Raw genomic sequence first — 15,738 nt, 5'->3', positions numbered from 1 at the left:
ACTCTGTGCTCTTATGGGAACTGACCGCATTTTGTAGGTACTGCCGAGCACTGATTCACGTCAAATCCATCTGTGCCAAATTTTTGTACCTGAGAGCGCCAGGTTTAGACAAGAGGTGGAAATGCCGCAAAGCCTGGAAGCCAGCCACGGAGCTCCAAGGCTGGGAACGAAGCTTCGCGGAGCTGGCGGGTTCAACTTTAGACAGGAGGCAGAAGCGCCCTGAAGCACAAAGAGCTCCACGGCCACTCCGTCAGCTTTCCAGTGAGCCAAAACTATTGTGGCAGCGCCAGTCTGCCGCAATAGTTTTGGCGTCTGGTTTATTTTCTTTTCTTTATTATTTTGATAATAGCTTAATATCCCTGCTAGACAAGCAGACACACATGTACACACAAGCAGACAGAGACAGACGATTAACTCTATCTGTGATTAGAAACAGAGCACAGGAGCAGAATTGTTTATTAGGCTACCATGTCACCTCTGCAGCTTGTTGAAAAATTAGATTTTCGTTAATACAGAGGAAGTAGAGTACTGGAAATAGGTATCATTGCCATTGGTATCTGTTAAAATGTGAATGGTGCCCAATACAATTTCTGTGCATAGTGTTTCGATGTGTAGAGCATGGTGTGTGTGTTGACGCATGTGTATGTGAGAATGTGTGTGTATGGGAGGACACTGTCCACTGACTTGACTTTGTTTAGGATCTCATTAACTCAATCTGCCATTTTATTCAGTGGCTGTCACGTCCTGCTCTGTTCAGTTCATCTCGTTTCCATGGAGCCAATCTGTCTGTGTCTTTGCCCTCTCCAGTATACAGTATGGGCCGCTCTGTGGGTGGCCTGGAACGTCTTCATCATCTGTTTCTACCTGGACGTAGGAGGCCTGTCCAAGGTGAGACTTTCTAATTTTTTAAGTCTGCTGTTTTCTCCGAATCTTTCATTGTGCATCTGTCAGCTAAAGGCGGGTGGCTTTGTGTGTTCTGTGATAAATGTTCTTTTCTTTCTGAGGTCACGGTTGCAGGCTGGTGGGATAGACACTGTAGGTGTCTTTTAGACATGTTCGTCATAGCCGATGGATACTTATGCCATGGCTGCGTAAAGTGCTTCTTTCTGTTAAAAACCTTAAGACTTATCCATGCAGAATTAAACAAGCTGCCATTACTGGAGTGGATTACTTCTACATTCATTCATCAAGTGTGATCAGTAAAAAGTCGGAAGACAGATGCTGCTATGATAAACTGAAAGTGTCTGCTCCGTAAAGCAGCAGAAGTAGAGTCACAGCACATAGCTTTGCCAGATGCAAGCCAGGACTTTATGCACAAGGCAGCATTCACTGACCTGCGCTACAGGGGTGACTATGACCTGACTGTAGAGGAGACCAAGAGGATGATAGAGGAATAAGCAGTCATCCTCATGCAGAGAGTGCAACCTCAGCACTTGAGAGAAGAGGAGATAAAGATGAGGAGGCAGCTGCTGAGTCTGAGCCTCAGCCCACAAAAAAAAGTTTAGCACGTTTATTAAAAAGAAAAGCAGCCACACCAAATGTTGTCCCGGTTTGTTCAAAGTAGGAGGAATATCTTAAGATTCAAAGTTAAAGATCAGAGTAAGCACTCTACAAATATATCGATAAACACCTTTTATTGCAAAAATTTTCAGTGTAATCGGTTACACTGGTGTTAATTAACTTTATTAACTGGTGGGAACATGTCCTAACCGCTGATGGTGATCGCCCCAAACATCTCTGCTTCCACTGTCAGTGAAAATGTGTTCAGTTTGGCTTCACCACTACAGTAATGGCAGCGGTGCTAAAGAGCACAACACATAAATCACCCAGCAGATTAGACTATAACAGTACAGTTTTACCACTCTCATAAATCAGTGAACATCATAAAAGTAATAAGTCCATATCCATAGCAACAATACTTACTGTAGTTGCTACTTGCCAACAGCTGAGCTAATTCTTACAGGTAAAACAGCTTACCAGGGGTTAAACTGACTACAAGCAAACAGGTGAGGGCAGTGTCTATACCCTCGGGGAGAACCACACAACAAAGCGCTCTTGTCTTTACCAAGAAAAAGCCTGTGGGGTTTTTTTTTTCTCCTGAAAATGATTCAGCTGTAATTCTGACCTTGTGCCAATGTGTTTTATCACACCAAGCTTGGCTGTTCCAATAAGAATTGTTGTTACTAAATATAAAATATTAATTAAAATGCTTCCTTTAGCTTAATCGGCATATATATTTTAAGCTACAGTTAGATATGATGCACTGCCACCAGGTGCTTTTGCCTGTGTCAAGCCTGAACGTCTTGGTGTGATTAACAAATGCAGCCCAAGTAAATGTGATTACTTGTGGTATATAATGAACGCATGACACAGCCATCTAGTATGAATCCTTCACCTAACTATAAATCACTCCCTACGCTTTAGCAATCTGCGCCATACACACCCACGGCTGCTCAACGGAGATGTATAATTTGGCCTTGAAGAATGTCTGTGTTCCTTTAAATTGTTTGTGTGGTGTTTCTACTGACAGCGGGACAGTCACCTCCCCTGGTGAGTTTCAAGTGGAAGCTCGCAGTTTAATAGGTAAATAATCTGTAAAAATCTCTCCCCCCAAAGCCAGCACGCACATAGACTCTTTTAAATCTCTGGGGCACCCCTGTGGTTCCTGAGTGCAGATTAGATGCGAATTTATTCAGACAAAGAGAAGTGTTGGGTGGTCACCTCTCAACCTGTAAATGCATCCACCCTCCCTCCTCCTGACATCTTGTCTTCTCCTTTTTTCACCACTCGCCTCACTGCTCCTTTGATCTTTTTTAATTTATTCTGCATATTTTCCAAGTTCCATATCTTGCCTTTTTCATTTCAGTGTATTCCTCTCTCTCCTCTCCTCTCCGCCTCCCTCCTGTCCTCTCCGAGCTATTGATGGGTATCTTGCCCAATTGCCCGCCTGACCATTGAGAATAATGAATTCATGTAGGCAACGTTCATCTCGCACCAGTTCAGTCAGCCAAAATGAATTTCAGAAACACCTTCCCAAGCTCTGGCGACTTTGTCATTGTGTGATAGACCATGGCTCCATCGAGTGTGTCTGTCTCTCACCGCACATGTCTATGTGTGTCTGCTACGTGTGTTTGTTGTGTGTTTTCCTGCATGGTTCCTGCTAGAATAATGAGGCTTGTAGGGGCCAGCTGCTTGGGGCTGAGGCTAGGCATTAACCCGACAGATGGAGCCAGCCTGGGCTTCCAGCTCTGCATATGGTGTCCAGGAGGAGAGCTGGCTAATGGAGCGCGCACACACACACACACCCACACACACCCACACACACTATCACCCCATGCACACTTACACGACCAAACTTGGCACGCAACTCTCTGAGAGGTCCCCAACATATTTTATTATAAAATCGAGTCAGCTAATTCTGTTCAGCTAGCCTTGACTGATGTTGATGGGACTGTTCTGGAGGGTGTGTTTATATATGTGTGTGAGTGGTGTGTGTATTCGTGACAAGGCCCTCAAGAGTGAGGGGGCAGGTTGTCAGAGTCATATGCCACATGCTCTGTCACCTCTTATTGATCCCTTATCCCCTCCCCCATGGTGCAGGACAGACTGAGAGACAGACCCCCGCTACTCTACACACACCTCTGTTTTAAACCCTCCGTGGTCATTCGCCACGTGTCCTTTTATTCATTCTCTCCCACACTGCACACAGTGACCTCAGACACAGAGACTTTGAACATGTCCGCACTAAGCTGTCTGAATTTGAAAATGCTTCTTTCACACTCCTTCACTGAGCGTTTCAAAATGTTTTCCAGTAAATAAAAATGCTAATTTTTTAAACTCTGATTCTAACAAACCACTAATAAAATCATTTCCTCTTATCTTATAGCAGCAAAGATCTATAAACTAAACATGTAGTCAATTAACTAAAAAGCAAACTTGTTATCTGTCTGGCAGGAATTGATTTTTATATGTTCAGCTTTTGAGCCAAGCTTGCCAGACTGTCAATTCATTACTTTGGTCCAAACAACTATTAGACGGACCTACAGATGGCTGTAGACTATGTATCAGTATAACTTCTGTTATCCATGATTGATTAAAGCCCAAACTAAATTGATCTGATCAGATATGAAAGGATTCACAATCAGTTTGTCTTGATTAAATACTTTAAAACCCCAGTGCTGCTCCTGAGTGATGAAATATCTGTCTATTGTGGATTCATTGCATATGCCTGCACTGCCTCTATCTCTGTGATTGATCACATAGATTGCCAATAGAGTGGATTACACGATACAGTTATCAATAACATGTATTGATGTTTACTTTGTCAGACAATTTTGTGAGAAGGGATCTGGGAGCCAGAATCAGATAAAATCAAATCTCAGTTTTATGCCTGATTGTTGTCCGATACCAGAAACAGAAAATGATGTGTATGTGTGCAACTAATTTGTGTTTTTACCTACATACACTCTTAACAAAAATGGTACTCACCAATACCCAAAAGTGGTTCTTTGGCTTATAGGGGAACCTGTTTTGGTGCTGTGTGAAACCCATCCTTTGAAAGTGCTTAACAGTGATCCTGGGGTCTGAATGATGCCAGATAATACCATGGACGTGTCAATATGCTTCTAAATGACACTTTAAAATATGAATGATTGTTAATCATTTTTTACAAATGCTTACTGAGAAACATAATATGTTACCTTTTCAAACCTGGAATACTAAACCCTGTTTCCACCAAACACTTTCAGTATGGTACCTTTGGAACCAAAATTAACCCTTCAGACATGGTACCTAGACCCTAGCGTTTCCACCACAAACAGTTCTCTTAAATGTGGGCGAGGTTGTTGTCACTCACTGCTCCGTCCAGCACTCACGGTATTTCCTCATCACCGGTGACACAGAGGGAAGTCAGCACCTACTCTATCGTTTATAAGACAGGCTGCAGTGAGAGTCTCTCTCCATGGGATATTTAAAAATAGCGGCTCTGTGCATTTAGTCCTTCTCAGGCAAGCTCAGGGGTTTAGTGTTGCCAGAGCACTTTTCTCAGACTACAGCTGCTGAGAATGGCAGCAAAACATCCTTTCATTTTATAGTTACAGTCTACTAATAAAACTCTCCACGGTATGAACAGTGATTACATGAGCCTCAAAACCAGCCACAACTCAGCCCTGAGCAGAGTGACTGCTATTGACTAATGAACACACTGCTGCTCCACCTTTAAGTAGCAGATCTGTTTGCTAGGTACCCCAAGAGAGAGGGGACCAAAACTGGGAACGGTATGGAATGTTTCCATTGGTACCATCCACAACTTTTCACAGTGGAAACGGGAGAAAAGTGTATCGAACTGAAATGTACCGTACAGTGCTGCTCGGTGGAAACAAGGCTTTTGTTTTATTGTTGACACAGACTGTTTTCTCATACAGACTCTGGACAGTGTCGGGAGAGTCGCGTCCAGGCATTGTACAAAGTTTCCCTCCCCTACATGTAGCACACAATAGGAGATTGTGTGTGTCAGACTAATTCGTTTGGTTAGGGCGATGAGTGGTCCCTGGATAGAGTATGCAGAAGGCAGGACATGACGTAAAAAGGACACTGCAGAAATTTTAGTGTTTTGTTTACATAGCTGGTTTGTAATTTGGTCAGGAACAACAGAGTCTCTTGCCATTCTTTGAATTTTCTAATGATTGCAGCGTCAGCCTGACAGAAGTTCTCAAGCCTTGTCTCTCTCATCTCTCTGGTTAGGCAGTTTTGTCGCCATCTTTATGTAAATGGCCCCAATGACCTGCTCTGTTCACACATGGGCTCAATGGGACATTATACTGGCTTTGTACTAGGGAGCTGGCAGGGTAGAGTCTGTTTAATGTCCAGTCCAACTGATTTGGACATTTGCTGTCTCACATACAGCTCCTCTCGGTAATGTCTAGATGAATTCAGGGTTGCAGCGCATGTGTTAAAGAGGCTTTAGAGAGGAAGAGAAAAAAGAAATGTAGCTGTTTGGCATTTTTAAAAAACAACCTAAAAACAATAACATGAATACAGGATGTATTCATATGTACATTTTCAGATTCATCTACCTGAGTGTGGATGTAGTCCCCACCTTTCCTCTCTCTCTCTCTCTCAATTCTCACACAGTGACTGCAGACTTCATTTTAGACGTGCACGTCACCCTACCTCCTGAATCAATATGCAGCCACAGTGCATGCACACCTTTATGAAATCTAAGTAAATATGAGACTCTCATCAGAAGAGTCTACAACAGCCAGTTAGCCACTTGGGTTCGCTCCCAAATGTGATCACGCTAACATAAACTCTCTTCCCTGTATTTCAGAAACAATAAATCATGAAAAATAAGATTCTAATCATTTGATGTTTAGCTTTATAGAAAGCCTCGTGTCTCGAGTGATTCCAGTAATAGGATTGTCTCCAAATATCTATCGACTTTTGTTAAAGAAAATAGTTTGAGCAGTATCAGTAGACTAACCTTGAATCTATGATATGGAGGCATTGATTTGTGCTTTGGGGTGCATGGGAGCATAACAACGCTCCTGACAGTAAGTTGCCAAAAGCCTCAATATCGAATTCTCACGTACTGCAGTCATGAGTGAGGCTACAGCTTGGATAGAGATGGTTTCCCTAGCTCGCAGTCTCAATCAATGGCATCTGTCAAGTCATTAGTCTTCAGAATCCTACCTATTGACCTCCAGCCGCCCTTGTTTTTGCGACTGTGTGAGAGAACGACAGAATGATGGAGAAGGAAAATAGAGACAGAGGGTGATGATGAGTAATCAACGTGAGGAAAGAGAGGGATAATACAGTAGCATCATTTTAATATTGTTCATGACTCCTGTTGCAGTCGTTTCCACTGACTGCACAGATCTGTTGTTGACAGAAAGTTGATACCAGTGATACACATGTGTCATCAATGTGTACATGTAAGTGTGAGTGGGAGTTGATAGGAATCAGAGATGTTTCCTGACAGCACTTGCTTGGCTGTTAATAATGCATGTCTTGTCACTGAGGGGCAGATGCAGGGTCAGATTGCTGTATTGGGGTATTGATTGGTGTGAGCGTCTGTACATCTGTACACGTGGGCTCATGTGGCTGTGTGCAAATTGAACATCGCCAGGGTGTACAAGAGCTACGTGTATAAAATCCTGGATCTAAAAGTTGTGGCACTGATGTGGTACAGCTTAAGGAGTTGTGAAACTTTGCTCTGGAACGCAAAGTCTGTCTGCTTAGTCTGACTAAAGTTCATGTACTTGTAACCAGTGACTCATGGGCTTTAAAAATGTCAAGTACTGTCAGTCTTCGGTTTCACATATTAAAAGTCTGGTTCACACAAATTCTGAAAAAAATATTAGATTCGCACACCTTCAGTGGTTGCCCTGGTTCTCTGTCTCTGACTTCTGCCTCCATCCCAATACAGTGCAGGTGAAGAGAGTTTTCCCCAGTCGTGCTCACAGCACCGAAAAACAAAACTCCATTTATAAGTATTCAACTGCAACATCTTCCTGAAACAATGTCCCTGTTACAGTGGATAAGCCACAAACACACTGTCAACAGTTTTCAGAGGGATTATTTATTCACTGGGAAGTAGTTCCAAAGAAAACTGTTGACTGTGACGTCTGTGGATTATCCTCACAAGCAGACACATTGTTCCTGGAAAGACACAATGCTGGTTTGAATTTAATGTAATTTTTGAAAGATTTAAGCTACACAAACAGGATTCCCTTCACCTTGGTTGTATGGGGTTGACAGCAGAAGTTGTAAAGACGATTATCTGGAAGAGTTGTCCTATAAAATCCAGCTTGTTGTGAATAAGAAAATGCGTTTTATCCATGCTAGCACCATGTCATGGACTGGTGGCAATATTTGTAGGTCCACTACTTTGATGCAACTGAGAAATATCTCAACAACTATTGGATGGATTGCCAGGAAATTTGGTATGGACATTTACAGGCTCAACCGATGAATTATGACAACTTTTCCGCCAACAGGTCAAAATATCAGTTTGTCCAACACTTGGTTTATGACCAAATACCTGCAAGGTTAATGACACTCCTACCAGCATGAGCTATACTTTAAGTTTAGTACTACTTGGCACAATGTTAGCATGCTAACATGCAAAAGTAAGATAGCGAACATGATAAACATCATGCCTGCTTGGCATTAGCATGTTAACATTGTCACTGTTAGCATGTTAAAATGCTGACGTTAGCATTTAGCTCAAAGTGTCACTGTGCCTAAGTGCAGCCTTGAGTTGCTAGCATGGCTGTAGACTCTTAGGGCCCTATTTAAATTATCTTTAGAACATGGTCTAAAGTGCATGGGACAAGTGCATTTTGGCATGTCCACTTTTGCTTGTTAAACAGCACATAATCTGGGCACAAGGGGCCAAAGGGTCGTATTCATTCCTTTAATTAATCATGGGTGTGTTTTGGGTCTATCATGAATTCAAACAGAGCGTCATCTCCAGTTCCCTTTAAAAGCCAGGTGTGCCTGCACTTTTTACACTGTGGGTGTGTGAGCGGTTTTCTGCTGAGGAAACGGATCTGCTCATGTGCAAAGTAAAAGCCCGTGGGTAGACATGGGAGCAGCAGGAATCCACCAAGGCTCCCTCAGGTGGAGCAGGCATGGGAGGAGGCAGCGTTAAGCATGTCCTCGGCTTCCTGTGTCACCACAACGGCCACACAGTGCTGAAAGTAATTAAATTATGTCAGGAAACAGGGAAAACAAAAGCTCGCTGCTCACCAAAAACATCAAGCAGTGTGTGTAAAAACAAAATGTATGCATCTGGTGAACCCACCTATGTAGGCATGTCTTACTTTCTGAATAATGCGCCTTTTAAATAGCAGGAAAATACTGTGCCAGGTTTTTGTTGGTCAATGGCGCAATTGCTTTCTGCTGCCTCAAAATAGCAATGGGTCAACAATGGGCCTGAGCACACCTCACCCGAAGACCTACATGCCCATGGGCGCACAGATGCCCACAAGTGCATTTGCTGCTTACACAATGTGGGCCCTGGCCGTGAAAATGACAGCTGCGTCAGTCTGAAGCAAGCAATGACAGTTGAACTACTCTGTGTACCGCTTTGCGCCAGTGGTAAGATAGGGTGCTTGGTTGTAATTGGATGAACCAATCCTTGCAGCAAAAGAGAACAGCTATGAAAAACATCCAGCATTTGTCACAAGTATCCAGAGATGAGCTCCCTGCCTCTTGTCCAACATCACCTGTGATCCATCCTTGTGTTTCCTCATAAAGAATGAATGAATGTACATCATAACTAATGAAAAGAGTCCAAGCAAAGAAGTTATATTTTTTATTTCACTTCTTTCAGGACAGTGACCTGCTGACATTTAACATCTCTGCCCATCACTCTTGGTGGAGTGAACACGGGCCCGGCTGCGTGAGGAGAGAGATGCCGCAGGCTCCAGGGGTCCGCACCACAGAGAGCCACTCCTACATCACTGTCATGGGCTGCCTCATGGACTACCAGTACATTGAGGTCGTGCATAGCGGCACGCAGATTCTTGTCGCTGTAAGTACAAGTTGGCAGTGTGACTCTCGCAGTGACATGTTCACATGTAGATCCATACATGTGTGGACATGTCACACAGGAACTCATCACATTACATACTTAACACCAGCAGCCGTGGGATTCATGTATGTAAGAGGTGAACGTGATAGAAAGGAAGGTGATGTTTTTGTTTTCCCCTTAAGCACTTTTCTCAATATACTTCCATAGCGGTCTGTTATTTTGTCTCCTGCAGCCTCCCTTCCTCTGCCCCGGTCACTGAATGAAAAATTGATCTGTTGTTTTGTCTGGCTGAGGCTAAGACCTGCCAGCTGCGAACAGGTTACTCAAACACTGGAAGGACTGCTATTGTCCTCTTTATACAGCGCTGTATGAATACACCCCAAACTCACATCCTGCCAGCACACACATTTGCACACACTCATGTATGACTGGCTAAACCTCATATTGGACGGGGGCCAGGGTGTTCTTAGTTGCCAGCACAGCAGGTACTTGGGTTCAGACATGCATATTACACACATTTACTCACAGCAGCATTCACTAACACGCACTTTGACTCCACTGCAATGTACATAAACACATCCACACCTGTTATTCACACTCATTGTCGCTTTTATACATGTGGAGTGGATTTAATGGTGGCAGCAGGTGGCCGAGACAAAGAGACGGCTAACACGCAGCAGCCTCATCAGCCTTCAGTGGATTTCAGAGTCATTCTTACCAACTAATCTTGATCATCTTAATTTACACCTGGGAAAACAGTGAAGGCAGTTAACTGCATGGTAGATTAGAAAACTAGCAGAGGGACCCAGTGTTGAGAAGCCCTGGATTGCACCATTCATCCCATCACCTCTATGGAGAAAGGTAATAAAACGGCTGACCTCACTTTATAGCTCCAACTCTCTCACTGAACCTCATTAGCCCCTGCACTATAGGCAGTGAATTGGTTTATTCCTCGCCTCACATGGACTTTTACTCCTCCATGGGAGATCGCAACACTTTTTACGCCTGCGTTTTTGCATGGTATTGTCCAACCAAGCATGCATCACCATCTCCGTGGGAACAGCTCCCGAGAGGAGCAGGGAAATTGGTACTGAAATCCCAGTGTCACAAATGGCATCATTTTCCTCGTGCCCTCACTTTCTCTCAGGCTAAAAGCAGAGCACTGCTTAGGTGCTTAGGAAAATGGACTCCTTTGAGATGTCCACCCTTGTTTTGGTTTGTCTTTTTTCCTCTCTGGTGGGCCAGACAGAAAGAGACAGTTGAAGGAGTGAATGAAATGAGTAGGAAGAAAGTGGGGTGTCCCTTTGTCTTTGTTAGAGGGGTTTCAAGGTCGCCGTGAGAGGCCATTAAATATTTAGTTTGGGCTCCAAGGAGTATGTTTCATTAGGATGACAAATGTGGATCCATTGGCCGGTAATGGAGGCATCACTGTCATCTCTCTGCACATATTCATCATGAGCTATAAGAAAGCCGTTCAGACCTGAAGCTTTGGTAAAGTCAGCCCTGTGTTGTCGTTCATTGCCGCTACAGGCTATGTTTAGTCAGAAAATAACTTTAAAGGTTTAAAGGATGAGCTTGAAGTGGAGGCAACCTTTTCAAACTGGAGTAATGTATTATTCATCGATTCATCACTAAGGGGAATATTTTGCTTCATCCCTGCCCTTATATTCTTTGTTGCCTTCACTGAAACCCAACTCACCCACCCATCCTGCGGTATGTATTGTTATTGAATGGCTTTGGTTTTCTTTTCCTGTCATAATAATGACTGATTTCCCTGTCAGTCAGTGTAGTCAGCAGAAAATCCACACACACACCTCTTTCTATCCTCCCATCTTCTTTTGCTCCTGTGCACCACCTTCACTGTTAAATAAAACAGTGGAGTCTGAGAAAACATCTCCAGTGAGATGGAAGGTAGTTAGGAAGAAAGGTGTGTGAGAGAGGAAGAAGAAAAATTGTGCAGGATGTGATGTTCAGTTTACATCTGTAGACATAACTCTTACACACCAAAGGGGGTAGTGAGAGATGTCAAGGGGTTGTCAGAGCTGCTGAGCTACTCATAAAATGCATACACACATGCACATACACACACACAGATATATCATTTAGCATAGGTTATTGCTGCCACAGGCAATGCTTTCTTCTTTTGCCTCTTTATTCCCTGGAAACCTGTGTTGGGAGGGTGGTGTTGAAGTTGATAATGGGAGGAACGGCAACCTGCGTCATTCTCTAATTCCATTGCTCGTTTCCTCTTTTTTTCCATCTATTTTTCTGTCTGTTTTCCTGTCTACATTTCCTGACCAGATCTCACCCTGTTTGACCTTCATGTCAGTCAAACTCTCACCAACTTAAATGACAAAAATGACAATGCATTTTTCTCTCTTTCTCCCTGCATTTCTCACTCACTGTCACTTTTACTTCTTCTCTCATTTCTTTGGAGTTTAGATGGCTCGGTCATGTCAGTCTGGTGTCTATGTTAAAGTGCAACTGGTTTAAAGGAAAACTTCACTGCCCAAATGACTATTTTTATATCAGTTTCTCACCCTGTGTTACACTGAATTGGCAAAGAAATTTTATTTTTCTTGCATGTTTCCGATCAACAAAGAATCCAAGAATAGAAAAAATTGATGATGAATTGAAGTCATAGGCGAAGGCATTTAATAACATTCAAACTAGGGCTGCCCCGTAATGGTTGATCAAATGTTAGTTGACCAGAAAGATAATAAGTTGGCAAGATTTTATTGGTCGCTTGCTTGCAGAAAAATAAAAACAAAACAAAAAAAAGTGCCAAACTCTCTCACCTTATCAAAATAAATCAAAACCTACATGACTGGACCATGTGGGACTTTAATTTGAAAGGATAGACACAGGAAGAGGCCACACTCAGCCGTCAGAAAGGAGTCATGTTTATTTACAGGGCTGGTACCCGTGCTTATTACACAGGTTAGTTACATGTCGGGCAGGAAATCCAAAGTGTGGGATCATTTTGAGAAGGTGAAGGATGAACCCAAGGTGATATGTAAACTCATCTTCATTGGTCGACTACAAACATGACGTATCATCTGAAACATGTCAGTAGCTACATGCCCATTAGCCACTTAGCACAATCATTACTGCTTTGCTGACAGCGTCATTAACAGGCGGCTCGCTCAGTGTGTGACGTGCACTTGTAGATAAAATATAGGCCTATATTAATGAAGGTTCATTAGTACGGTTTTGTATTTCTCTGTAATGTAGCACAATGTTAACAGTGTTACTGATACTATTTTTTCTCAGACCTTGAACTCAAACCATTGTGTTGCGCTGCCCAAATTATATAATTTAATAATTTAATTAATATCGTAAACAACTAGTCAACTAATAGCCCTGAATGATGACTATTGGTCGACTAGGAAAATTCTTGGTCAGGGGCAGCCCTAATTTTAACTTTATCAGAACATGCATTTACAAACTCTCACACTACTCATGCAGTAAAATACAGTATAATGAGTCTTAGTTATCCAGTCGTTAGCTAAATACTTCCCAAACAAACATGATCCAAACTGAAAGTGAAATTGTATTACTTAAAGCCAGACTCCATTGACAAAAACAATAATTTTACCTCGCTGAACACGGGAGCTGCTGGTCTACCGCTGCCTTGATTAGTTAGTTAGTTTATGTTGCTTTGTGACTTTGGTGAATCAAAACTAAATCTTTAAAACACCAAAGTCACACAACACACAAACAAACTAACTGATCAAGGCAGCAGTAGACCAGCAGCTCCCGTATTCAGCGATGTAAAATTATTGTTTCTGTGAATGGATTCTGGCTTTGAAGAGAGCATAGATACATTTCATTCGAGGGCTGTCTGTTTCAGATGTATTGAGCACACGACTTGGATTATACTGCACAAGCTGTGTGAGAGTTTAAGGTAACACAGGGTGAGTAACTGATGAACAAATGGTCATTTGGTGGGTGAAGTATTCCTGTAATGCCATGGTAGTGTGGGGGACAAAGAAGGGCCCCACGTTGATTATAGGGGTCCCCTCAGCAGGCCCGGCGTGGGCAGGCCCCTGTGATTACCGCTCGGGGCTGTGCTTGCCATTAGGGTTGGGTGTGTTTTGTGGTTGTTCAGGTTCACTCAGTTCAGAGGCATGAATACAGCATGGCCCCCCCCGCCCACCCCCTCCCCACTCATCCAAAAGGTCAGGGTGCTCGCTTTGATAAGACCATTAGTCCATGTTCTGTTTTCAAACTCTCATGCTGAACAGCCATCACCACTGTCGGGGAATATGTGCGTTTTTGTATTGTTGTCTATGTGGCATGTGGAGCCAACTGGAGGGATCTTTGATGTGCTTCTATTTGAAGTGCGGTAATTTGTCCAGAATCAGTGACTGGCCATGCATTGTCTAGTATAATAATAGCATTAAGCGACTCTGCAATATGTCAGCGCTGACATTGCATTGTAACTGCTCTGTAAGTTTTACAGCATCTGCTTCAAAGGATTATAAAGATCTCGGGATTAAAAGGCTGATGATGCAGTAGTGAGCAGTTATTAGGTCTGCTGGCTGCTGCCAAAAACAGGGAGGAGAAGAGAAAGACCCGAAGACCAGAGGAGAGAATTAGTCTCCAGCCGGCCACTGAATATTGTGTCAGGCTACACACAGTACATCATGAAAACATGACTGCCCGCCATTATACTTCAAAGGCTGTCTCTGCCAAGAGCTTTAATTGTTAATCTGTTTTGCGGGGAAATGGATTTTCCTCAGATTAATTTTACTCTAATATTTGGTCTCTTTAAACTTCTGAGAGGAGGCAAGAAGAAGAGGGAACAGAGGCAAACTTGAAAGTGGAGAACAAGCAGCATTAAAGAAGTAAACCTTCTACAGTGGCATGTTTGCTTCTCTTCCTGTTTGTTGAGTGTGTACTGGTTGTTTTATTTACCTGCCTGTTTCGCCCTCTGTCCATTTGTTTTTTTGGTCCAGAGAGCCTCATTTTTCTCCCCCTCACTAAGTCAGACCTCATCTAAAATCGTCTGCGCAGGGCAAGGCTTTGTTTCTGTATGGGCAGCCTCTTGTGTCTACATGTCATGTTTTTTGACATCAGCATGCTGTTATTTGCAGTTATTCGATGTGGAAGATGCAAATCAGCACCACAGACACTTAAAAACCCCACGTGGTCCTGTAAGCTGTATAGATCTGCGTGTGTGAGGAGGGGGCTGGTAGAAAAGAACAGGTGGATGTGGTCTCTGCAGTCCCTATCTCATCATGTTTTGTCATTAAACATGCAGCTGCCCACATGCAAAAACACACATCTAATTTTCTGCAGAGACGCCTGCGCCTTATTGTCAGGCAGAAAGTCCTGTGTAATTAACCTGCAAGACATCTGCAACCACCCCTCTCCCCGTCTCTCTTTCTGCCCCTCGTCTCTCCCATGTGGTCTATTTTACCTGCAAATTCCTTTCATTATAGTACACCAGGTGAATTTTCTCCTGACACTGAGATGCAATCAATAGTGTGTTAATTAGCTTGTAGATCGACTCAGATATCTGTCACTGCACACACGTGGCCAGCCCAGTCTGCTGTAGAAAGGAGGCACCTTTAAATTCACCTGATCTCAGACGACAGACAGATATAGTGCTGCAACCAACAGTTTTTGTCATCATTGATTAATGTGGGTTTTTTTTTTTTTTTTTTTTTTTTAAATCATTACTTAGGTGCCTGTAAAATTTCTGGAAATGCTTTAAAAAAATGCCCATCAAAATTTCCCAGAGCCCAAGGTGGCATCTTTAAATTGTTTTGTTCAACCAAGCGGCAAAATCCAAAAGAGATTCAGTTTAGTGTGTTATAAAAGATAGAGATAGAGATATACAGCAGGTTCAGTAAGTGTTTGGTATTCTTGGCCACGCCTGCTACACGGCTCGAGGGATGGCAGTGTCAGTCTGTCTGTCGGTTGGCTGGCTCGCTCGCCACTTTGATCCAGATGGAAATATTTTTAAAGCTTTATAATGGATTGCCATTAAATTATGTACAAACATTGATGGTCCCCTGAGGATTAATCTCTTACACATATTTATCCCCTGACTTTTCCTCCAGCGCCACCAGCAGGTAAAAAAAACCCTCAAATACATTAACTGGCACAATTTTTTTTACAGACAGTCATGATTCCCAGACGATTTTGACCTTTGGTAATCCTCTGAGTTTTCCTCTAGCGCGGACATGAGG

At 43.0% G+C, this 15,738-nt stretch overlaps 1 protein-coding gene across 3 annotated transcripts in view; it reads left to right on the top strand.

The window, feature by feature from the left end:
* Positions 1 to 15,738, top strand: part of nkain4 (sodium/potassium transporting ATPase interacting 4) — a 63,196-nt gene that overhangs the window by 24,591 nt on the left and 22,867 nt on the right. For all 3 annotated transcript variants that reach the window (XM_033630182.2, XM_033630180.2, XM_033630181.2), the window contains exons 3-4: positions 808 to 888; positions 9,338 to 9,538. In XM_033630182.2, the coding sequence (XP_033486073.1) occupies positions 808 to 888; positions 9,338 to 9,538 (282 nt within the window). The remainder of the gene's footprint in view (positions 1 to 807; positions 889 to 9,337; positions 9,539 to 15,738) is intronic.

Source organism: Epinephelus lanceolatus, chromosome 8, assembly GCF_041903045.1.
Source record: "Epinephelus lanceolatus isolate andai-2023 chromosome 8, ASM4190304v1, whole genome shotgun sequence".
NCBI classification, from domain to species: Eukaryota; Metazoa; Chordata; class Actinopteri; order Perciformes; family Serranidae; genus Epinephelus; species Epinephelus lanceolatus.
The sequence above is the reverse complement of the archived record's forward strand: the minus strand, read 5'-3'. Positions and strand labels throughout refer to the sequence as shown.